The 27,654-nt window shown below is 25.4% G+C and overlaps 1 protein-coding gene across 1 annotated transcript; it reads right to left on the bottom strand.

Annotated features, from left to right (window-relative positions):
• Positions 1–262: 262 nt before the first annotated feature.
• On the bottom strand, positions 263–26,042 carry LOC145938452 (scavenger receptor class B member 1). The gene is made up of 11 exons (XM_083042108.1): positions 25,721–26,042; positions 18,929–19,014; positions 13,133–13,224; positions 12,050–12,210; positions 11,738–11,882; positions 10,242–10,442; positions 5,749–5,909; positions 4,597–4,883; positions 3,352–3,470; positions 2,283–2,408; positions 263–1,312 (listed from the first exon to the last, which is right to left on the bottom strand). The coding sequence occupies exons 2-11, from the start codon at positions 18,960–18,962 to the stop codon at positions 998–1,000; spliced, it is 1,641 nt and encodes a 546-aa protein (XP_082898234.1). The 5' UTR covers positions 18,963–19,014; positions 25,721–26,042; the 3' UTR covers positions 263–997.
• Between the last annotated feature and the right edge of the window lie 1,612 nt (positions 26,043–27,654).

Genomic DNA, 27,654 nt, shown 5'->3' with positions numbered 1-27,654 from the left:
AGTTTAAATAATTATTAATCAATTTTACTAACAAATTTTATGTGATGTTATAAAATAAAGTATGTTAACTATACATACATTCATCTTATTATATATTGCTTATTTTATTATTGTATACCTTAAAAATCGAAATAAAGCTTGACCATGAATTGTATTTTATATTAAAAATATCACATTTTAAACCGTAATAAAAATTATATCAATAATAATCTATTTCTATATATTATTAAAAATTTCAATTAATGTTCACATAAATCAGATATATATATTATTAAAACTTTTATTTTTTTAATTCCATGTTTAATTCATTTGAATATGATATTCAACATTTTGACAATTCTTTTACTTGACAATGAATATAAACTTAAAACAAGAAAACAATTGATCAGAAACTTGTACATTAGCATCCAAAATCTTATCTACGCTTATCTGCATTTTCGTGATCAAATTTAAATATAAATATAATATAATTTCTTACATTGTGCACACATGATCGAAAATTACACATACTATCAGTATATATACAGCGATAATGTGTGTGTATATATATATATATATATGTACAATAATATATGTTTAATCGCATATGTTTAGATCTTTCTGATGCTATAGCATTAATAATTATTATATGCGATTTTATGTATAATGCTGTGAATCGCAAAAGATGACTGTAAGGAGATTCCATCACTTCGCACTTTGTTTTATTTCAAGCTAAATTCCCAACTTTAAACTACGATAACACGTAGATTAACAAAAAAATTGTAATTTTTCTAAATTTTTATTAACACTTGTTTACACACACAAAAATATTTATTACGGTCTCTAAATTACAATCGAATCTTTGTATTCTTAAATTCATCAAGACCAAACAATCTCTTAATATCTTTCTTCAGTCTACCCTTAATATTAAATTATAAGCATGAACAAACAACGCAAAAGATATTAAAAATATGCAATTTAAAATATTAATAATACAAAAATGTAAAATATAGAACTATTAAGAATACGAAGATTCCACTGTAAACAAATCCGTCTTTGATGTGATCTTCTTGATCGATGGTAAAATATTTATCAAAGTGTATTGACCGTTGCACAAAGGTATTCTCAAGTCGGAATTATCAACATTCTTAATTGCCTCTTGCTCTTGCTTCTGTTGTTGCTTATGGAATACTCGTAAAGTGAACATCAATGATAGCACTATCATCGTCACTCCGATAATACCAAGCAGATATATCAACACTGTCTGTGTGACTGGTAGTATATACAATAATTTTAATATAATCACTAGATGATACGGCAAAGACGAAATATGCTGAAAAAAAAAAATTTATATTTGTTACACAAAATTTGCTGATTGCATTTGATAAAGATAAATGATACTGTATCATACATATATATTACTAATTTTTTGTTTAAATCGTAAACATATATATATACATATTCATATATATACACATAAGAGAAATAAGAAATCTAAAATATGATAATAAAGTAAATAGTAAATTAAATTAATTTAAATATGCATGTATAATTATATGTTAATTGTGCGCGCGCGCGCGCGCACACACACACACACACACACACACACACACACACACATTGGATGTGTAGTGGGAGAACAAGTTAAATTACATTTCTATAAAAAAAGAGAAATGTACGATATTTATATATTTTATATAATTAAATAGTATATTAAAAAATTGATATAAATAAAATTAAAAAATATATATTTACAATAAAAAAAAACGAAATAAGCTGTACTAATTATATAATTTTAATTTATAAACAATGCAAAAATTAGTATAAATATTTTAATCAGGGAAGAACTTTACTTGACATTATAGAATTAAATGAGCCGATCAAAATACTAATTAAAAATTCTTGTCTTAAGCCTTGTGTCCACGATACTAGAAATCGGTCCGAGTTCTCGGACCGAGACGTTTGTAGCCAATTATTTTGCAGCTTTTACGGAAAAACGGCAATTTTATTGGCTACAAACGTCTCGGTCCGATTTCTAGTATCGTGGACACAAGGCTTTATATTTGAACATAATCAGTGATTTCGTAATTATCCTTATTAAATGCATGTGCTTGACGTTATACAATATTTTTTTACAGTAACGATAATATTGCTCAACAAACCGCGACTAATGAGTGCAATAAAACAAGTGGATTAGAGAAAGCAAACATAATGTGTGTGTGTGTGTGTGTGTAATCCGTTTCATAATTTTCACAAAAAACGGGATTTTATATCGATTGCAAAATTACACACAGATTACTCACCACATCGGTCCAAAATAAAGGTACTGTGATGCCATTAAAAGCTGCAATCTTAGAGTTGTGGTGTGTGGGATGCACTATCAAATTTGTCTGTATCCTTGAGTGCAAAAATATGGGCATACCAATTATCTGAAAAAGTAACATCGCGAAAATGAGTTTATAAGTTTACATGCATGTTTATAAATAAATTCTAAAAAAAATTTAAATATAAAATTTAGATTTAACTAAAAATATTAATTTATTGAGAAAAAGCACTTTAATTACATCAGAATTGTTTATTTCTGTTTAAAAAAAATTGTCACATTAAAAAACTAGTTTTTAAATCTTACATTTAGAATAATATAAGAGATTTTTAATTCTGCTATTTACAAGAACTATTATTTTATTTCTGCTAACGCTTTAATGAGGAAACATATTCGATAGCACAAAAATCTAAAGTATGTTGCAATTAAAATCTAATTATCTTAGGGAAAGTCTTTGAATTAATAGCTACATTTTCATGCCATCTAGATTATTACATAGATTACATAGATGTTAGATAAGATTCAAATAGATTGAGTAACTAATAAATAGCTTTCGAACGTTTTCTTTATACGCATAGTTTTGAAGAATGGTGTCATGCGATTGAATAATCTATACGTAAGACTTATCCAATCTTAATTCCACAAAAACATGAACAACTAAAAAATTTACAACAAGCCTAAGGCAAAATGACCAGAAGAAAGGTCGCTGCATAAATTCATAGCCTTTATAGCAATGACACAATGGACTGTATGTAATGTAATGATAATTAACATTATAGCTTCTTTTAAGCGGTATCTTATCATAACATATATGAATACTATGAGTTTATTTGTTGCAACCATAATCTCCAATTATCGCTACATATAAATATTACTCTAAATTTTTTTATTGAATCTCGAATTTTTATCAAGAGAAAATTTTTTAAATTCTTACGTCTTTAAAATTTATCACAAAAAAATTATATTAAAATAATTTTTTAATTTTACGATTTAATAACATGTGTCTTAAATAGCATTTTGCTTCTCAAAGATTATTTAATATTATTTACTTGTTGCAGTATTACGAAAGATTCATGCTTCTCTCGATCCGGTTTAAGACCTTCTACATCCTCTAACAAACTCGGATCAGCATCAAGAAAATGTGGAAGAGATACTACTGCCGGGATTTCTAAAAAGAAGAAAAATAAGACATGAATAATTCATTTAATTTTTTTGATATCGCATGTCAGAATGATCACATGTGTATTCATGATTGTCTACATTGAGTGATGAAATATCAAAGCTACGATAATTTACAACAAGCCTAAGGCAAAATGACCAGAAGAAAGGTCGCTGCATAAATTCATAACCTTTATAGCAATGACACAATGGACTGTATGTAATGTAATGATAATTAACATTATAGCTTCTTTTAAGCGGTATCTTATCATAACATATATACGTACGCATGAATGGAATTTAAATCATTGCGGTTTTTAATGAAAATACATTATTCTAGCCTTGATAAAATTAGCAATAAGATAAATTGAATTGTTGAGATAAAAAATATATAAGATTATAATAAAACAGATAATAAAATAAAATGAACATAATTGTTATTATAAAAAAAGTAGTATGTGTTTCGCTATATGTGATTGTCTTTGTATTTTACTTTATTGAGAATGCCATGAGATATATATAATACACGTTAGTATTCGTCTGTTTATTATCTTATCTACTCTATATGTTTGCTCAAGGATTACATGAAAATAATCGATCACATACATAAAAATATATGAGACTTTCTATTTCCTTTGTTATAAAATCATTTACAAAGATCAAGAAATATGACATTTATTGCCTCATCAAATATATCAATTATTAAGTATTATTTCACTTAATCTATGAAACAAAACTTATAAAGCTATTGTTTTTACATTTAATTGTAATTGCATAAAAAGTATTTATTATTTAATTTAAATACAGTTCATTAATTTTAAGATTTAAAATACCTTTCGACACATCTTTTTTCAATTAAAAAATTTTTTAGTGAATTATACTCATGTTATGTTAAGAATACACATTTTTGCGAAGAAATAATAAACACGCAGTAAACTATGTATTATACACACCATAATTATATATACACGCCTTAAAATTATATGATTATCATAAGATATTTGAAGAATTACGATTTAATCAAATTTCGATTAAATTATGATGTGGCAAAAAATGTTAATATCCTCAAGCATATATCATAATAGCATTTCAATTTTAACTTCTTTAGCTTATTGTTAACTTGATGGGATACATACGATAGTAGCAAGGTGTTAAATCAGACAGTCCTCTTTTCAAACAGGTCTTCATCTTACGGCAATAGCATTCGTTATCCGGATTTTGATCTGGCGGATCAGCAAAATCATCTGCGAGAGTGTAAAAATATCCTGGGATGCCATTTTCCGTTATAATTTCTTTCCTGTATATAATCGGTAGCGCTCGACAAAACGCTTTCCTGAATATTCTGAAAATGGCACGCTTATCTAGGTTGGTTGGGAATATGATACCTTCTGTGGCTCCTTGAAGTGTGTTGCAAATTGAATTCCTAAAACGACAAAAATTAATACTGTAGTCAGTAGTTGCTTCATCAAATTATAATAGAAAATATGTATCAATATTAAGAAATTATTGTTAAATAGTTATTTCACATTGTAATATGTTTGGCTGGATGTATTGACTTATCAATATATAAATCTCTCAATGTTGAAAACTTAATGTGACTCCTAAACATACTTATTAAAATAAAATTAAAAAATATATTTGATTATATAAAAAATCTCTATTTTTTATACTCTACTCTTTTAAAAGCCTTTTTAACCAACATTTTATTAATATACAATATCTTCAAATTTCAAAGTATTTTGTAAGATATATGTACTGATAATAAGATTAAATTTAATCTATTGTATTATTTTTTCCAATCGCCTCATTATAAAAATAAGTTAAGAAGAATAAGTTCACGAGACTTTTCAATTTTATACTATGAAAAATGTCAAAGAAAGGATTGTACGAATCGAAATATTGTGAAAATGCGCAGTAGCTTTTATCGAATACATCGACATTTTAATACTCTTTGGAATAATATTTGTGAGTCTTTGCAGTCTTACTCTTACGTTTGTGTGCATTAGTCGTTTACATTTGTACAGTCTAAGACGTCTTAATGTAACACGTTGTTTGATTTTTAATAAAAGTCTCCGGGGATTTTTATACTTGTGGAAATGCCACTTAGCACCTTTGAACAGAACAATACGATACCATCTTTGTTTTGTATTCTATTTTTGCATGTATATATAACTCGCTTGACACAATGTAAAACTTTACACGGACGATGAAACGTTCAAGAGAGTTTGCTGTTTATCTGCCTAAAGAAAAAACTTTTCCACAGCAGAATTATTAAAAATACGATTTACCCTTCTTGAGTCTCATTGCCTTCTGTTTCAATGTATCCCCATTGTGCTAATCCGGGGCTGCCATTGAACTTGTCAATGCTGAGATATCGTCCTTTCTCGTTCTTCATATCAGCATTTTTCCGAAGAATCACAGTTACGACATTCTCTCCTTCATCATACATCTAAATATACAACAAAACAAAAAAATATATATACATACATATATATATATATATATATATATATATATATATATATATGTATATATATATATATATGTATATATATATACCTATATACATATTTATAATTTTATATACTGAAGGTTTTTTGGTTTTATTCAAGTTTTATTTATATATTTAAAGGCCTATCGAGAATACACAAAATAGCATCTTTTTCTTTTATAAATAATTTAATTTATCTGTATTTTGATCAATATTAAAAAAATTATTTATTTAATTCTGCAACGTTGAACATGTAATATTATAACGAGACAGGAAGGAAGGGCATACTACGTCTCATATACATTTTTGTTGTAAATTGCTGTAAAATAATTTATTTTTATAATTTCAAATTATATCTTTAATAATATAAGACAAAAATTAGATATTACAATGTTTATAAAAAGTAAGAATCAATTTTTGAACAAATAACTTTAAGCTCGTTTAATGATTACTATTAAACATAATAGATTATATAAATTTTTTCAATTTTTAAATTCTTATTTATTACTAATAATAACTATTTTACGATATAATTTTTTATACTTGCAAACAAATATTAAACTGAATGAATTGATTATACAATATACACATAATTAACCAATTTTATTTTATTATAATAAAAACAAATTAAATCAAGACATCAGAAGCATGGCAATTGAATAATTATGTAGATATAAGAGGAAGTTTATCATTTAAATTTTTTTTGCTTTTTTTTGCTTTCTACAAATATGTTTTACTATTACTATCATAAATCAATCTATCATTGATATTATTTATTGATATCCATTGATATTTATCTATAAATTACTTCTAAATATGAATATTAAATGTTGAATCTAATTCTCTTTAATTGTTATCTTGTACGATTATTATAAAATAATTTTTTCTCGATATGAAACAATTGCTATCACATTGCTTATCACACAATTATTTTCGAAGGTAATACATTATTATAGAATAATGAGATAAAAAATAAACTTTCCTAAAGTAGTAAAACATATAATTGAAATTTTAACATAAAATTATAAACACAAAAATATGAATGCAAAGATATGATAATATTGCATGTATATTATCTTTCTTTGTGTCATTTTTTAATATATATTATTAAAGCAACCTCTTTTCTTTCTTGTTATTTAGTATCATGAGATATATGTTATAATATGCATTAAAAAAGTTTTTTTATAATATGTCCAAATTATAATATGTATAAATCAGCATATTTCGATTGTATTCTGTAATCAATTTGTGTGTGTGTGTTTGTGAAGGTAAAAAATTCTGTACTCATAAATAAGCAATAATGCCTTTAAATGTTTAATGCACTATTTAAATTATTGATGCAACAAGAGAAAGGTGCGTCCGGAAATCATGTCCCTTGAGACCGTATAGTCTAAAAGTCGTTAACACTAACCTCGTGAACCCTGAAACGAGCGGGTATAAATAGTGAAAGGATCAGCAACTCGCAATAACTGCGAAAAGCGACAGCAGTTCAACATTCGAATGTACGACAGCATTTTATTTGCTCTTTTGCATTGTTATATAATTTCGATCAGGGTTAAAATTATAGAATTTATTATATTTATTATATTTAATCTATTATATTATTATTATATTATTTATTATATTATATTATTATATTATTAATCTATTATATTAATAATTATATTATTTATTATGTTTAATCTATAAAAAATATGATAAAAATTAGAAAAGAATTTTATAAAACACCTATTTTTTATTGTAATTTTTATAAAATACATTGTTTATAAAACAATAAATAAAGCGATGTACGTTATAAAATACATTACTAAATTTTGGCAAGAAAAGAATTAAAATGATAAAGATATACCAATGTTATAAAGAAATCAAATAAATTTCAAATAATATTTCTAAATTTTGAAGAAATAATATTATGTTATAAAATTGATATCTATTTCGAGAAATACAAAGAATATGAATATTTTAATTAAATGTCATAATATATACAATTATTTGCTAATCGTTTGAATAGAACGATATAATGCATATGCTTACGTCAGCATATGCACGCGTAGGTTTTAAACTTGATATATGAAAGTAAAAATTGTATTTAATTACACAAGTAAACATCAATTTCGAACAATTAAACTCAACATTTCTGCGACCTGGACATATCTCGTTTGAAAACAAAAAAGTCCTTAAAAAAGTTCTCTTTACGATCACGTTGCTTAAAGATCAACTCGTGCACTGAAGAACCGGTTTCTTTTCATGTCCCAAAGCGTGGTTTATTTTCTGATCTTTGACAAGTAGAATGATTATGGATGATTTATTTTAATAATCGCGATATAGCACCGACGGTCAAAAATAATTATAGCTTTATTCACTTTTTTTACTGCGTTAGAAACAAATTGTTGTATAATGACGTAAATAGATGCATCTGTTTAAAAGATGCAATAAATGCAACGAATGTCTAAAATCATATTTTTACTATAATAAAACTATAATAAAACGAAAAAGTTCTGATATATTAACCATTTCAGGAGATCGATTAATAAAAAAACTCTTTTTTAAGTCCTTAAAACGATCGAAGACGAGATGAAGACAAGGAACGAAAAACATACGTCATGATTTTACAATTAGCTGTTTTGTATATCACTGAGATCATGACATACGCGTTTTTCGCTCCTTGTCTTCTTTATGTCGCCTTGGATAGCTTTAAAGGTTAATCAAAAACGGAGTAAGACGGAGATGAGAATTTGAATTAAGAAACATTAATTTTTTTGGTAATCAATCTACTGAAAAGATTCAAAATAAGACTCGTGCAAATTAAATAAAGAAAGTTTTAAATAGTTAACAATTTTGTTGCGTCTAATTTCTGCGCCTGACTCTTATTATATAACTCGTTTTCCTATTTAAATTTGTATTTATATAAAAAATGAGATACATGTAATATCGAAATAGTATATTGCTTGATAATTGTAATAGAAGTATTTATAAATAAAAATTAATTAATTAATAAAAAAATTATCATTAATGAATAAAAAATACAATCAACTTTATATTAATAATATTATTATATTATTTTTTTTCTCATAAAAATAAAAATAAAAAATTGCATTAATTACATAGATGGAAAATTTGTCTTTTCTTCTTAATCGAAATTAGCAAAACACATACATATATCATTTATTAACAAAAGCATCTATTTAAACATTTAAAATAATTGACATTTTATTTTCTTATGCCATATTTGAGAATTAAACATAAGTTTATCAGAAAATTAATTTCGATTTTAGTATTTTTCCTTTCAAAAATTGAACATAATTAAAAATAATTTCGATAATTGCGAATGCCAATTGATAAACTCATTATATTTATTTTCAAATATAGCAAGAGAAAAAAAATGTCAGTTATTTTAAATATGCTTAAATAGATGCTTTTGTAAATAATATATATATGTGTGTTTTTTCAAAATTTCGATTAAAAAGACAGAACAAATATTTTAACAATTAATGCAATTTTCAGTATTTAATCTTGCAAAAAAAACTGATACATGGTTTGATAATATAATGATATAATAAATAATAAATAGTTAATACACACACAATTATATAAAATAAATGATACATTTTGCGCAAGATGGAATAATATAACGAATAATGAATAATTGATATAATAATATAATGAATTCTATATTTTGCGCAAAATATTGAACATATGTTCTATGAAAACATTTAAAACGCATCTAGATTCTACAGATCCAGTTTGTTCGCTATTTTATAATAGCAAATGTGCTGTTTATAATAAAATTAATTAAAACCTTTTCTTTTTACATAGACTTTACTATGACATTTTTTATCATTATCATATTTCTTCAGTTGCTTTTAAGCTGTATCTTCAAGCAGGAATTCGATAAAAATCAAATTCACTGAATATTCTTATGTTCGAAATATTAAAACTCATAAAATAGCAATAAGCAAAAAGATAATTTTATTATTCATCGCAGATTTTTAATTAACTAACCTAGTAAATATTTTGATGAGATTCTATACGTGACGCACTTAGTTTTTTACAAATATGTAAATTGTAATATATTTAATAATAGCTTAAAAAAACAGTTTTACGTAACTAAAACATGTTCAGCTAACAAGTGCGCATATTATACGGTTAGAATTGGCAAAAAATGCATTCTTAATCATTCATCACATGTCTGCACACGTGATTTAACGATTAGTTTAGTCAATAATTTTTTACAGTGTTACGCATCTCAATACCTTATTTATATTGACACAGATGAGTTGATTTACTTACCCGGTCTAGAAGTCCGAATTTTCGGAAGTTAACAAAGTTTGGGACGATTCCACTGGCCAATGTCACCAATGAATCATCATAACCCCACAGATAATCGTATACCGAGATATTCAGGATTGATTTGGCACCCATCACGTTCGCCAGTTGTATCAAAGGATAGTTCACTAGAAACCCGGCATCATGCAAAGCAGATAAGGCACCCTGCGGCAGAAGAAATCTCAATGCATACCGACAATACTAATCGTAAATGCGCATTATAAACAGTAAATAATTGCAAATAACATGCGATTTAAGAAGTAAGATTAAATTATTATTTTCAATCACCCAAAGCACAATTGTACAAAAAAATTTCAAAGTTATCGCCGCAATATATGAATTTACACATAAGATGCGTATCGCACACATCATACATTATGTATGTAATTGGATGGTTACAGTATCAAGAGCGTTTAATTAATATAATGACGACAGCCTTGTGATTTTTTATTAGCAAAAACTATTAGCAAAAAAATGACCCTGGTAGAAATTGTTTTGTCTACGCTACATTTGTCACGCCACAGCCTTATCCAAAAGAATTGGAAAGATACATATCAGAGCCATGCTTGCGCCTGATATATAATAACGTGACATTTATTATAAAATCGAATGGGGGTAAGTTTTACTGTTAGCACCATGTCAGGACCATGCCAAATTTTTCAAAGTTGGTTGCCAGCGGGCAAAACGTGACAATTCAAAGCTTACCAGCGTGCCATGCCAGCTCTTGAAAATGAAGTATAGCACGCTGGTCAGTACTATGCAAGCACCAAATCAAAATTTCTACCAGGGGACAGTGACCCTTAATTATGTTTTAAAAATAAAAATCGGAAAATTTATAAAACACAGATCATAACTAAAAGATATTTTGTTCTGAATAAAATTAAAATTATTTTATTATTATAATAATGTTAATATTACTTGATTAATAAAATTGACAATATTATATATAAATTTTTGCAAACTAAACATTTTTCTCATGTATGGATCCATATATTATTGCAAATAAGTTTTATATTATAAAACATTATTAGCATTTTTTCTTTTAAAACGAGAAATTTTTTTAACTTTTATGTAGAAATATCTTAATATAAAAAAATCATCTAAACTTTTTTAATAATATATACTATAAATACCATAAATCTTAAAATTCTTTAATAATTATAATAATAATTCATAAATATATATAAGAGATTAATATTTAAACAAGACCTAAGTTAAATTAATTAATATGTTTTCGATTATTATAATTTTTGTATATCCATGAAAAAATAAGAATGTGGATTTAATGAATTTTATATTTTTTTATTATATATATATTACTGTATATTAAATAACTATGCTTTTGACAATAATTTAAAAACATTGAAAAACTTTAAATTTGACTACATATTTATTAAGAATTTTTGTCGAAATAATTTCGTATTAATGTATAATAATCTTCTATAATTTATTACACTTACCAAATAAGGTAAATTCGGAACATTAACTATGTCGTTGGCAGGATTGTTGATTGACATTTCGGGTACGTAAACTATTCTTCTTCTCGGGATATAGGTCATAGTGTCATTATCATTAAATGTGACGTTATCGTGTTCAAGGAATTCTCTGCATCAAATATTTGTAATGTACACTTGTTTGTTTTCTAAGAATTATTTATGAAAAATATCTTATATACATATATGTATATATATATATATATATATATATATATATATATATAATATTTTATGATGGTAAAAGTAATAATTATGGAAGAAAAAAGAGGTACTTACTGATAGACATATGGTCCGATCTCTTGGACTTTGAGCTTCTCCTTACCGCTTAGAAATTCTACTGGATTGGTAATGTTAAATATGTACACGTTTAAATAAACATCAAGAGGTGGTTTTCTCCATATAGAGAAGAGCAAAGAGTGTGGTTTCATTTGTAGATTCTATATATAAAAGTAATATATTAATATTAATTCTTTTAATATAAACATATTTTATCGGAATATCACTTTGTAGTTTAAATATAATTTAACATCTACAAAAACTGGTTACAATTTATCAACATAATATACATCAAAAGACATTTATAATAAATTATTATATTACGTTATATAATATTATGTGTAGTCTCCAAAAAATTTTTTTTATATTTTTGAAAACTTTTATAATTCATGAAACTTCAAAAATATTTTTATATTTATATCCATATTATATTTTATATTTTAACACTTTGCAATACAATATAATTTTTAATAATTTACGTTTATCCTAATCTTGAAAATAAATTTTTAATAATTATGCAAAATATAAAATGTTATATAAATGTAAATAATATAGAGTTTCATTATTAAACAATTTTATGTAAAAAAAGTTAAGTAATTTTTAACTTTTTAAAAATATGCCTTTAATGATAAAAACTTCAACATTGAAGACTTCATTCATACAGTCGGAATTGAAATTTCCAATGCATATGTTATCGATTACCTAATTGAAGTATACCCAAGTAGTTACATAACAACTTTATAATAAAAAAACTAATTTTTAAAATTAATTTTTTTTATAAAAAGAAGAATAACATCTGGAAATTAGTTATTATTATTATTAAACTTATTATTAAAGCTTTATAAATTTATAAATTTGATCTACTATAATCTACTTTTATTAAATTATCTTTTTCTATTCTTAAATATTAATATAATTGATATAATATATTTTAATCTAAAAATCTTAAAGAAAGAAAATACTTTTATTTAATTAAAATAAATCAATTCAATCGTATTTTTCCGTATTTGGGACTTTTCCTTTACACCATTTTTTTACATTTTACTTGCTTTTTCATATTAATATTTGCGTCTTTATACTTACATATTCTATTAATGTCTTTACGGGATCCACAACGTAAATTACGTAAGTTAGAGAACTACATACGATGCCCACCATAAATAAGATGATGCATTCTAGGAAAAAAATGTGTTGTTTAATGAAAAATCGAATCTTGTGTGTGTGTGTTGTGTGTGTGTGTATGTATACATTTTATGTTATCGTGAGATATTTTGCGTAAAAATTAAACTAATTTTACTATAGTGATATTAATTTGTTTCCTCAATCCATTTCAAACAGATAAGGCATTATTATTAGCAGCTGTCATTATCAGTAACGTAAAATTAATGCGTTCTAATAAACGCACATTCGTTGAATAATAAATTCATTGATTTTTTTCATTTTCTTCTATAAACTAAAAATTTTTTATGTATTTTTTATTATTAATTAAATATTTGCTCAATTATATTAGAGTAATATCTGTGAATTTTTTTTTCATTCTTTTATTATTGACAGTATGATCAAAAGTTATTTATAATCAACTTCTATTTATTTTTAGAAAATTTATTAATGAAAAAATATCTCAGACTACCATATTAATTTATAGCAAAATGATGACGATAAATTTACGATAAATATTTACAATGCTATTCAAAAACTGTGAGGCAACGCCGCATTAATATAAATCAATACTTATTAAAAAGAGTTTTTATTAAAAAGAATAATAAATATGATTTTAATTAATATAGATTATAGATAGTATTTTATGATTCTATTTGAATTAAAAATAAATTAAATGATAATTATACAGTTGAAAAATTTGTGTTAAATTTAACAAATATCACATGTTCCAAATGGTCAAAAATTTTTGTGTTAATTTAATTATACGGATATGTTGAATGGTGACACGAATATTGTGTTAATATTTTAACATAAAATAACTGCAAACGCTAAGTAAACTTAAAATAAATTTTGTGTAAAATTAACATATTTTTAACATAGTTAATTTTACATTTTATCTTTCCCACTTATATTATAAAATAAAATCAACATTTTTTCTGTAAATTTTAACAGATAAATCTTGTCACCAGTAATACGAAACATATTTATTGTATATATAAAATTTAAAATAGATGCACATTGTGTTATTTTCACATTCAGTTGTTTTAATAATTTAACATTTAAGTTCAATTAACATAATAGCAATATGTTAAATTAATACATGAATATTTTAAATATTTAACACAACAATTTTAACGGGAACCGTTTTTAACAAAAAAAAAATATAAATTTTCCAACTGTGTAAGGTTTTTTTATCGAAAATATTGTGATTATAAAAATGTAATCATATGCTAATCGATTTAAGCAAATTTGATGCAATTATTGCTCGATATACTCCATCTTTATGTAATTTTTTATTTCCAATAACATTAATTCTTGAGATTCTTGACAATTATGGATCGTCTCGTTGTTGATAGTTATATAATATGTCGTTATGATAACCTATTAACCTATTAACTTTGTATATATATTCATAATTTCTTAAAATTATATTACTATAATTGCGCATCTTAGTTATGTAAAATATATTATGTTATATATGTAAATATATATAAATATATGTATTTATCATTGGCAACAGTAATAATTGTAATAAAGTGATCAACAATTATCTTAAAATAAACAGATATAAATTAAAGCATCATAAATGTCGGCACTGAAACTAAATTTAAAAATGTAATTAAAATGTTGACATATAAATACTTGTATATACATATACTATATACATATAATTTCAAAAATTAATGATACTATTAATACTATAACTTTTTATTGCGATTATTATTTGTTTAATATTAAGCTTCTTCTAAATTTTAATAGAATTATCTAATCTTCTATAGACGGCAATAAATGTAAACTTTTGGATGATATAAATAATAGTTAAAGTAATATTTTTAAACGTATTTTTCCTTAATTGTTTAATTTAAATTCTGAAATGTTTTATTGTTTTAACTAGATTACACTGAATATATTTCTTCACAAGTTCTTCGCTACTTGCTTTTCCTTTTAATAAATACATCTTTTAAAAATTTATATGTGAATTAAATGAATAAATATATAATAAATATATAATAAATAAATATATATATATACATATATATATAACAAATATATATAAAATTGTTTTACTTATCAAAGTAATTTAGGATTTATTGTTCCATTAGTTTTTATCGATCAAATAACTCGAAACACTAAACACTGGGCACAATAAGATTTCAGATACATACGTATGTACCAGTTGTATGTACATACATACACAGTTTGAAAATTTGTGTTTTCTTGTTAAAAACGGTCCCCGTTAAAATTTTTGTGTTAAATATTTAACACATTCATGTGTTAATTTAACATATTGCTGTTATGTTAATTGGACTCAAATGTTAAATTATTAAAACAACTAAAAAAAAGTGTAAAAATAACACAATGTATATCTATTTTTAATTTTACACAATAAATATGTTCCGTATTATTAGTGACAAGATTTATCTGTTAAAATTTACAGAAAAAAAATGTTAATTTTACTTTATAATATAAGTGGGGGTGATAAAATGTAAAATTAACAATTTTTTTAGTTAATTTTTACATTAAAACTATGTTAATTTTACACAAAATTTATTTTAAGTTTATTTGAAGTTTGCATTTATTTTATGTTAAAATATTAACACAATATTCGTGTCACCATTTAACATATCCGTATTATGTTAAATTAACAAAAATTTCTGTGGACCGTTTGGGACAGGTGATATTTGTTAAATTTAACACGAATTTTTCAACTGTGTACACATTCAAATTAACATGTACAATTGGTTTTCGGTATAAAATGCGAAAATCTACAAAAATTTTTGAATATCTTTGATGAATCTATATTTACCACTTGACACTTTCAATACATGTTAAAAAGTAATGTCTTTCGGCACATATATTTGTCTGCCATTCACCTTCGATTTCGCCCACTCATCGGAATTTGGTTCGACACCGTTACTTACGGATCGTTGTGTGTGTATATATGACTCGTTAACCACACGCAACGATCCTTTCGCGTTTGGCTGCCGGTTTGTCAAGGTAGTGGCTTAACATCCGGTTTCACTAATGAAAAATCCCTTTAAGCTGATTCTTGGAATACCGAGAGAGAGAGAGAGAGAGAGAGAGAGAGAAAGAGAGAGGAACGTATAGAAATTTGTATTTAAGATTAGACAAATGTCGCCTACTTCTCTTAACAATAACAAAAAGTTATAAATAAATTAGAATTAATAAATTATTTTGTATTTTTACATCAAAGTATTTAATTTTGAAAACAGTAAACTACAATACTTTTTATTTTAGAAACTTTATTAAAACTTACTTAAGTATCAATGTTAAAATTTTTGCTACAAAAAATAAAATTAGAAAATAAATTTTTAAAATTTAAAATTTTAGCATATTATTTTAAAATTTTAAAATCTTGGAAAAATATATTAATAAATTCAAAAAATTGTATATATAATATATATATATATATTTTTTTAAAAGATATACAAATTTCTGAAAGCTTTTGATTATTAGTTTATGTAATACATAATTTGTATCAAAATACTTTATTTACGTCAACCAATTTAAAAAATTAGATTTATTATTATGATTATGCTCAATAAGTCATCGATTAAATATATATATTATCAGAAGAACAAGATGTCATACACATATTTTTATGAAGCAGCAAATATCATTAGTGATTCTGCAATTGTATATATAGGATCATATGTATAAGTTACATTGCGAAAAAATATCCGTTATTCTTATCTTTCTGAGAATCATTTTTGATATTTTAAAGATATATCTAATTTACACTTCAAAAACATGCAGAATATATTCCTTGAATCTTGGAATGTTATGTCAAATTGTCATTCAACGTAATTCTTACAATACACATCTTTTCCATTAAAAAAATTATTGCAAAAAACCAAACGACTTGTGCAAAATTCCTTAAAATTCTAAATATAAGCTTGAAAAACTCAAGAAACTTTCAAAATTTCTCAAAAAATAATTTTTCAACGATAATTGAATTTTTAAAGCAATTAATCGTAATAAATAAAGATATTCTATTCTTAATTCTTAAATATATTTTACGCATCGAAAGAATTGTCAATTATTTATAATAATGCTTTGCTATAAACCAGGCATGTCAAACACGCGGCCCGCCAACAAAAAAACTGCGGCCCGCCGAAACTTCTTGAAAATCTTTTCAAAAAAATTGTTTTGTGAAAAACGATGTCAAATATCTTCTAAAAAATAATATTAAATTGTGATTTTGTTTATTTTTCATTATAGTTTCTATTTTTGTTTTTTATAAAAAAAAGTAAAATATTTTTTATTATAGTTTCTATTTTTGTTTTTTTATTTAAAAAATCGTAAAATATTTTTATTTTAAAAAGTAACATAAGATATAAATATAAAGCGACTATGTATAATATACATTGAATATACTAAATATAATAATTTAAAAAATCGTATTTTATTTATTCTAGGAACATTGAAAACATGCGGCCCTCAGCTTAATACAAAATAGATCATGTGGCCCGTAATGCAAAACGAGTTTGACATGCCTCCTATAAACGAAAGATATTAAAAGAATTCAATCGAAATAAATTAGCTGCAACGGAAATGTATTGAGGATAACGACCTCTGAGTAAACTTTGAAAAATATTTTTTCCTGAGGAAAATGTTCGCTGCTTATATATTGGTTGTTTGACCATAAAATTAATTATCCATAAAATTTATTATGCACTCAAACAATAAAATATTAGAACTGCATTTCCACATGATGTAATGAAATATATAAGTAAATATAAGATGTATTTTTAACGCACTCTTGCTTTGAATATTATTTTCTAATAAAACTTTTTATCTATATTTTCCGACTAATTTTATTTAGCATCATAATATGATAATTAGTAAATATGGTGTATCAAGAAACTTAGATCTTGCCCTGACAAAATGAGATATATGTATAATCTATGTGATAGATAGCGGCTTACCTTGACTCGGATTCTGTATTATTATCTATACTGAGATAATAAAAGGGGTCAATCGAGGTCATTACAATCATTCAAAATCTTCGATTTAATCAGACTATGTCATTATATGAAGATTCATATGATGCTGTGACCGCCAATCTCATGATAAAAAAATCACACAATATGCATATGCTAGAGCGTTTTCACGTGCATCTCCACTTTATTATAAATTTTTTATGATTTTATTGTAATATATAATAGAAAATAAAATTAAAGTGATGTATGTTTGCATAAAACGTAGATTTATAAGTTTGATATCACACATCTGTAACTGCGGGAAGCTATGCTGTTTTCAAATAGCATACAAATCAAAGTAAGATTTATAACAGTTCAGTCACACTTGTTATTTATGAAATAAATTTTTATCCTTTCCACCCATCGCTTACTTTCATAGAAAACATAACATAACAACGCGTAAATAACAAGTAAACATGATACATGAATAACAAATGAGCATAACAAATTACGTAATTAAATAAAGCGATCTAAATCCAAATTTTCAAGGTATCATAATCTTGAATTGTACGTATTGATAAAAATTTATAGAAAATTTATAAATATATATATATATATATATATATATATATATCTAATTTAGGGTATACAAAAGTGGCGTGCGCGTCGTATTATATTTTAAATTGCTCCATAATCTATTGATCATAATTATCGTCATCATTATTAAGCAGATTGGATTCGTGCGTTCTTACATTGTAAATCAAAGATTACTTACTCTTAAATTGTTGTAGTGCAATCACAGATTTCATGGCTGCGACCCGATTTCTTTCGTAAGTTTTCCTCCTCGTTACCTTGTAGAATCTGAAATGAATATAGAACCATCTCATTACATAAATCAAGAATATGATTAATAAACCGAGGTCAACACACATAAATTATATGCAAGAATGCTATGTCAAACTAATTAATTATATTCATTGACATATTCGTCAAAAATTTCTGTACTCTTTTGGGTCCATATATAAGAAATAATTTTGAGAGAGAAACACTGCTTATCTGTTACATTTAATTTACACGTTTTCCTTTTAATTAAATACACAATCGAAAAAAAAATGGCTAATTATAAATACTTTATCTTTATTAATCGCACCATTATATAATCTCATATCTTTGTTAATAATTTATTTTGACCAATATATATTTAAAATTATCTAACTATAATCATAATAATTTTAAGAGATAATCTTAAATTAAATTTTGAATTAACCAATTTCGCTTATTATAGCTACATGAGCATATGACCGCGCGGCACTATATTTGTTCGTACAATCGATTCATACAAGTAAATTTAAAAGACATTTATCACGAGTTTGCTGAAGCTATTAGCACGTTGCTCATATTTGCATAACAGTCACAGTTCTATTTCCTTCCCTGTAAACTCGATGAACATTTTTCTCTACTATTCTGCTTCTCTAGCAAGCTGACTTACCAGACGACTATGTTAAATTTACTATTATAAAATGCACCATGAGAAGATATGTATCAAAAATTAGCAATGTTAATTTTGCTTCGTTCATCTAAATTCATCTGCGCTTCTCGTATTGCATTCTCGTTTTGCAGTGACACATAGAAACATAAAAAATCTATATTTAATATAATCATCTAATATTAAATATACTATGCAATTTATTATACACATAATTATTTATTTTAATAACAAAATATTTATCACGTTTAAAATTTTTAAAACCATAAAAATTAAAAAAGAAAAAAATAATTATTAAACCGTATTACTCTGTGTCTATAATTTTTATTATTTATATAATATATATATTTATTAATATAAAAAATTATATAATAAAACAAAATAACAAAGAGATTCAAACTATTCAGCTCTCTTCAATTAAGCAGCTCTTTCTCTTTTCCCCTCTCTTTCTTTCTCTTTCATGTTTTTATAACAACTTTCAATAAAACTTTCAATAAAAAGATAATTACAAATATAATGTAACGCAATATACTTAATCGAATTATTGCTTGTGTACAAAGTACATATTACATTTCTTATTTCTTATAACGTTGAAGATTATCCACACTTGAAAGTGTTGATTACAATTATCTCTCATTATATGACCATACTTATAATCTAGACATTCTAGACAATGAATACATGAATAACCGTCATTCATAATGCGTACATCGCACACCAATTCGGTAACAAAACACGCGTAAAACATCATTAATACACGTCATTTGGTCATGCTGAAGTTCACGATCAACAATGAAGGCTTATTCTCGCATGAGCTTTGTCGATTAAAAGTATTGGTAATTATCAATCCACGGAATTTTTGTTAATAAATTTTTTTTTTAATTACACCTCAATTTATATAATAAAATATATACATTTTCTATTTTTTATTTTCAAGAAAAATTATTTTTTATATAATTTTTCATAAAATTTAGATTTATATATAAAAAATGTTCGATATTTCGAGTAATTATTTATTTTGCAACTCTTAAATTATCAATTATGTTATTAACTAATAATATATTAATTGTCAAGAACAGAAGCATATGGATTGAATACTAATTAAATGAGATTAGGCAATAATCTAATCAATAGGTGTGGTAGATGTTAAATCAGAATCACCAGTAATATAAAAACAAATTAATGGACACCTTATCTCTCGACCAAACTGGCAGTATATTTATTAAGAAAATCACAACGTTTCGACCTCTATATTTGGTCCTTATCAAGTGATATAGTTTCTTAAAGTTATACACTTATGTCAAAATTGATACGCGTCATGCTAGACAGACAATGAGTCGGCAATAAACTGTCTGTCTAGCATGACGCGTATCAATTTTGACATAAGTGTATAACTTTAAGAAACTATATCACTTGATAAGGACCAAATATAGAGGTCGAAACGTTGTGATTTTCTTAATAAATATACTGCCAGTTTGGTCGAGAGATAAGGTGTCCATTAATAATCTAATCATTATTTAATTGAGCGATTTTTTTACATATATTTTGTTTATGTATATGTATTATAGATGTCAGATAGACATTAAGCACATTGCATAAACATGTTCCAGATTCTTCTATACAGTTTCGATTGCAATAAATTGACAGTTTTTATTACGCAAAGTCTTACACGTTTGGCTGATTTAATTCTTGTGTGTGTGTGTGTGTGTGTGTGTGTGTCAAAAAAGTAATGCGATTAAATTTATACACAATGTGAAAAAAACAAAACTGAAAAATCGTAATCACACAGAATGTAAAGTATAAAGTATAATCCTTTCTTTAAAAATAGTTCAAGTTTTGATTCGTTCGGTTGCGTATCATTATATATGTATAATTTCATGTCGTTTTCCGAAAATATGTCTTAACCTTGTCACAGTTTTCGTATAATGAGAAGACAAAATATTAAATAAACAAGTGCAATAAAAAAATGAAAAAGAACATCAAATTGTTATAAAAAGTTAAAGAAAGCATTTGGTGATTATGCTTTATTACGTGCTTTGGTTTTTACCAGCGTGCGCTTCATCTTCCGTTTCGCGGTCTTCCGAAAACATTTGTTGCTACCAAAAACTTGAGCATGTGATAAAACATAATCACCAAATGCTTTACTTTTAACTTTTATTGCATATCTTTATTTAATACTTTGTCATTCCATAACGATAACAAAAAAACTGTGACAAAGTTTACTAATACACACTTGCGAAAAACATTATAACACACGAACGCAACTGAACGAATCAAAACTTGTACTGCTTTTAAGGAAAAATTATATTTTAACACCTCAACATGATTATACGATTCTTCACTGTTACCACACATTATGCGCTACATATTTAATATCATTACATTTCTGACAGACCGTGTGTATATATATATTTTTTTTTATTTATATAATATAGAATAATAATATTTATAATTATGTAATATAGAATAATATAATACAACATATATTTAATTTTTTGTTCTTTCGTGAGTTCCATTTTGTGTGTATATTCCTATCTATAATAATATTTGTATAAGTAGAATTCAATCTCAAACTTTTTATAATTAATATTAGGGAATTTCAGTAATTTATTTAAGTACATTTATATTTGTAATCAACTATGTAAAGTTCATGTTTTACAAAGAGATTTCGAAGAACTTGTTAGAGTAATAGAGAAGTAATTCTCAAAAATATGCTCATATTGCTAGTTATATATAAAGATGATGTTTAAAGTTATATTGACACGATAAAGAATCGTGTCAAGATCCTGACTTGTGCGTAGCCAGGGCTAGTCGGAAAGAAATTGCTTGACCTTTCAAAATTAGCTAATAAAGTTTACGTAAATGTATATGTCTAATATAAACCGTGTTACAAAATTTATTGCCAGTACTGAAAATTTATAGTTCATATTACGTACATTATAGATTTCCAGCACTGGCAGTAAATTTTGGAACGCGGCCATAAAAAAAACTAATTACTATAATTACATGTTATTAATCTTGCCACGAGCATATACATATATATTAAGTATTTGCATATATATTATGTATCTATATAAACTGTGTAGATATATAGATTAGAACTGTATGGATTTGTTCCAACTTATAATCAATACTGTTCAATCAATGCGATTGTTTAATGAATATTCATATAATGTAGAAATCATATGTAAATCAGAATTAGTCTTAGCATTACGCAGACATATGAGAAGATGCTAAATAAGAATTATAAATATTAAAGATTTTGCATTCCTTTATCAATATAATAAGTGACTTTCATGATTCAGACCGCAACGGATTAAATTTTCATTTATAAGAGAAATATGAAATAATTTATATCATTAAAAGATAAATAATAATTATGTCTAGTGTTATTATCATATTATGACTTATTGATAGCCTATGAGTCTAATGATTCTATGATGATAGACATTATTTAGTCATATTTATGTTTTAATGTAATACATGCACCGTGTATTTTTTATATATAAATTGCTTTATATATAAAAATATTAATTTTTTTTTATAGCACGTTATTTCTTTGTTTTTATATATGTGTATGTGTATGATATATAAGTATGTGTATATACACGGTGTCTGGTAATTAACTGATCAACCGAAAGGTAGTAGTAGATTGGATCAATCTGAAAAGTTCTGTACCATTTTGCTAAATTCACAATAATTATTGTGTTAATAATTAAAATATCTGAGCGAATGAGCAGGTGAAAAGCGGTAGGTCGGAATCGGTAGACATGGAAGATGACTTACTTGTTTACGTCTCTTACAATTAGTAATAGAAGCATTATCTGAACAAGAGGTCATGCAGCGAGCGACGAGCAATGTTACTAAGAGACGTAAACAAATAAGCCATTTTTCATGCTTACTGATCCCGTCCTACCACTTGCCACATGCTCATTTGCTCAGATATTTTAATTAATAACGCAATAATTATTGCAAATTTAGCAAAATGGTATAGGACTTTTCTTTTCAGTTTGATCCAATTTACCATCACCTTTCGGTTGATCAGTTAATTACCAGACATCCTGTATATATGTTAAAATAATTACAACTTAAAATTATATTTGTAATTTTAAAATATAAAAATCACATAAGTATTATATATTATAATTAAATAAAATTTAAATTCACAAATTTTATATAATTATAAATTTATTAATCATAACACAAAATATAAATATTACACATATTTGATTAGAGCAGATTTCAGCCTTTAAAAATGCAATTTTAATAATCGCAGTTATGGTAAGTAATTCACAATCAAATAATTTAATTGCGTGATGGATGTTTGGCTAAAGATAAAAGTTAATAACGGGAAGTAAGAAACCGTAAAAGCTCGATGTCGTACAAGATTCGCAATCTTTGATATGATATGCCCAGTCAAAGATCGATCACCCTCTAACAGTAAAATTTACTTCTGATAAAGGAAAAGAGAGTGCGATAATATCAGAAATAAATTTTATGCAAAGTATAAATGAATCTCGCAACAGTGATTAGACATAAAATAATTGTGCATATATTGCCTGTGGTATATATTGCCTAAGATTTCTTCATAAGAATAAAATATAAAAATGTAGACTATATTGATATTTGTGACTGGGCAGATAGTATTAAATAATCTTATATGGCATCGACCTTTTACGGTTTCTTACTTCCCATTACTAACGTTTATCTTTGAATAAACATTTGAAATCAGACCATTTTATCATGTAACATGCGTAATCAAAAAACAGAATATGTGACGCAATTATCAACGAAAATCATATGAAATTGTATGCTATGTGTTTCTGTAACCATAAATAAAAATATGATACCCCTATTTTATTTGCATTTCAATAAACTTCTATCACGTTTTTATATATCAAAATTTTAAAGAACAAATCTAGTGCAAATTCCATATATATAAAAATAGAGAGAGAGAGAGAGAGAGAGAGAGAGAGAGAGATGCATGTAAAAAAAATATACACAACATTAATAATATAAAATTCTGTAATCTACTCTTCCACATACTATCAAAATATATAAATAAGTGCATTATAAGAGATTATACCGTATATTTATTTCTCTTATTAATTTTATAATATAATTAATATTTTTTTATAATTTAATTAAATGATTAACATATTAAATAATTGGTGCATTATATAAGTTTAAAAGTAGAGAAAACATATTGGGTGCGTTATAATCGGTGATATAACTGCGAGATAATGTTACTAATTATTGTTGAGAAGACAGATAAAAAGCTTTATTATGGTAACAAATAAAACATCCTCACATAAGAATATTTTAGTAAAAACGGAATTGTTTAATTGATAGAGAAGCAAGCATCTCATTTTTACATAGTTGGGATATAATAAATAATTCTGCTGATTAAACTCTGTGGAAAGGTCGACCTCAAATTATCTCTGAAATATTTAAATCTTCTTGTTCATTAAATAAAATCTAAGAGAATTTACATTAAACGTCGCAAACACATTTGAAAACATTCAAAGTTTCAAGATATTGTTTGTTTTATGTGCTCCAATTTTATAAAAATTGTATGCGCCGAAGAAGGCTCAAAGAGAGAAAGAGCCGAAACGTACGCTATCATCGCTATGTATCATTATCTAATATGTAAACTATCTTTATATTAAAGTTTACTTAATTGAATAAATATGCGCCTTATTAACTGCGCCCGGGCTCTCATCGCCAACTCATTTTGAGACTCTAATTAGTTATTAAAAATTTTATTATTTTATGAAAGTTTTAATTTATGAAAATATAGAAATAAACTTTAAAAGTTATGACAGTATAAAATGATAAGCGGGTAGTTATTGTATTATTTATGTATTCTATGAATATATTTTTCTTAAGATTATTATCAATTTGCACGTGTATATATATAAAGATACACGGTGCCTCGCTTCTAAGGGGTCGGCTTCGCCCAAACTAGGCGCGAGACACTACCGTGTCTCTTGATATGTATATAAAATTATATTTATTTTAATTAAAATTATATTTATTTTAATTTATAACATTTCTATATAGAATAGCAGAATTACGCACTTTTTGTTTATCCAAGGGATGCACCACCAGGCCGTGCGAGAAAATTGTCTGCGCGACAATGGAATTGATGCTTTCGTGTTAAAGTCGAGGTTCACTTTTCTCACAATTATTCTCGTGCGTTTGCGCGAAAACAAACTTAATGAGAATTAAACGAAAAAAAATACATTCACTGAAGTGCTTATTTTGAGATTAACAAATAAAAAATTTTTTAAAAATTGCGACAGAAATATGCTTCACTCGCCGAATATATATTCCTTTGGCCGTCGCCGACTGTCGTTGAAACAATCTCCCTCTTTTCCAATCGTATGTATAATGCGTACGAGGCCTGTGTGCGGTCCCCTTTATACTGCCGTTCGTTGGGGGGTAACCTCCCTCCTAACCAACCAGACCTTCCTTTTAGATCGTGCAGCCTCTGGTCACAGCAGTCTTATGTATCGTTTCGTTTGTTCATGATGCATTCATATAATTGTCATTGTCATTAAAAAGTTATGGACAAAATGTTTATTACATATATATTTAATATATTCATACCGCCGTTCGTAAAATATTCTACACTAAATAAAACTGGATCTTTAAAATTTTAATTTAAAGTTATAAAGAATACAGAATCCAATTATTTTTCAGACATTCATGATATTATTTATATATATTTCAATGGCGAGCAATTATTGTTTATTAATTCTTGCATAAAAAATTAAATCTTGCTGCCCTTCTCGTTTACTACTACCAAGAAGAAAGAAACCACATTCTTACCATTGAAATTTTCGTCGCGAGAGAAGATGGCATAAAAGCAATATAAAAAAAACGAATGCCCATGGGTAAATTCCTTAGAGCATATAGACATATGCTCTAAGGTAAATCCTCACCGATAGTACTAAAAAGACAATCAGAAGAATAAGGTGTAAAATTTGCATTTTAATCGAGTGTTTTGCTTCATTTTTTTTTTTTTTTTACAAGTAACACGCAGGTGTTTTACAAGTGTGTATACAAGAAAACATAATCAGCTTGCCAAATCGAGATTATAAACATTAATATTTAATGAGCAGTCATTGTCTAATATTATTACGCAATTTCTCGCATTATTACTATGTGTATTGATCAGATTATATTGATAAAGATATACTTTTTTGATCATTAAATATTAGAAGAATCTTTCGCACGCACGAATTGGTCGAGTTATGTAAACGTTCAACAATTATAGTTTCCATGATATTAAGAGTGATTCGTCACACCGAGATGTAACCTGTTTTTCAAAATTATCAGATTTTTTTTTTAATTTCGAGAAATCTGCATGTGTGTTCAACAACGCATTGGTACGAACAAATCAAACAATGAGATTGATAGTTTCTTCCTTCGGAGACTTTGTCTAGACTTTAATCAAGTAGTTATTGAATTGATTTATAGATCTGAAAAGAGTTTATGTTACTATGATATGAGAGATTCTGTAAAAAAAAAAAAAAACGCCGTATAAAAACGTGCTCATTATTTTAACAAATACACTCCTATGACATTAAAAACTTAAAGCATTTTTCGCATTCTTTGACATATATTTTTAATGAAAATATATGTATAAAGCATATCGATTACTTTGGCAATATTTAATGTCGTGGTTGCAATTTTATTTTTCTTTAAAGTTATACAATGTATGCCTTTATGAAATAACAATTAAAATAATTTATACATATATATACTTTCATGAAATAGCAATTAAAATAATTGTGTACAATATTCGATGATATATATGTATATATACAAATATCACATCATTTTTTTAAATTTATTGAAAATTATTGGTTTCTTTAGATGTTTTCAACTATAAACTATAAATTGTATTAAAAAATTAACTTTGATAAAAAATTTAACCAAATAATTAAGAGTTAAAATATAATTCGTTAAAAAAAGTATGTGTATTATATATTCTCACAATTCTCCAA

Source organism: Prenolepis imparis, unplaced genomic scaffold (genome assembly GCF_030444845.1).
Source record: "Prenolepis imparis isolate NDT839.2.m4 unplaced genomic scaffold, iyPreImpa1.0 SCAF_7, whole genome shotgun sequence".
NCBI classification, from domain to species: Eukaryota; Metazoa; Arthropoda; class Insecta; order Hymenoptera; family Formicidae; genus Prenolepis; species Prenolepis imparis.
The sequence above is the reverse complement of the archived record's forward strand: the minus strand, read 5'-3'. Positions and strand labels throughout refer to the sequence as shown.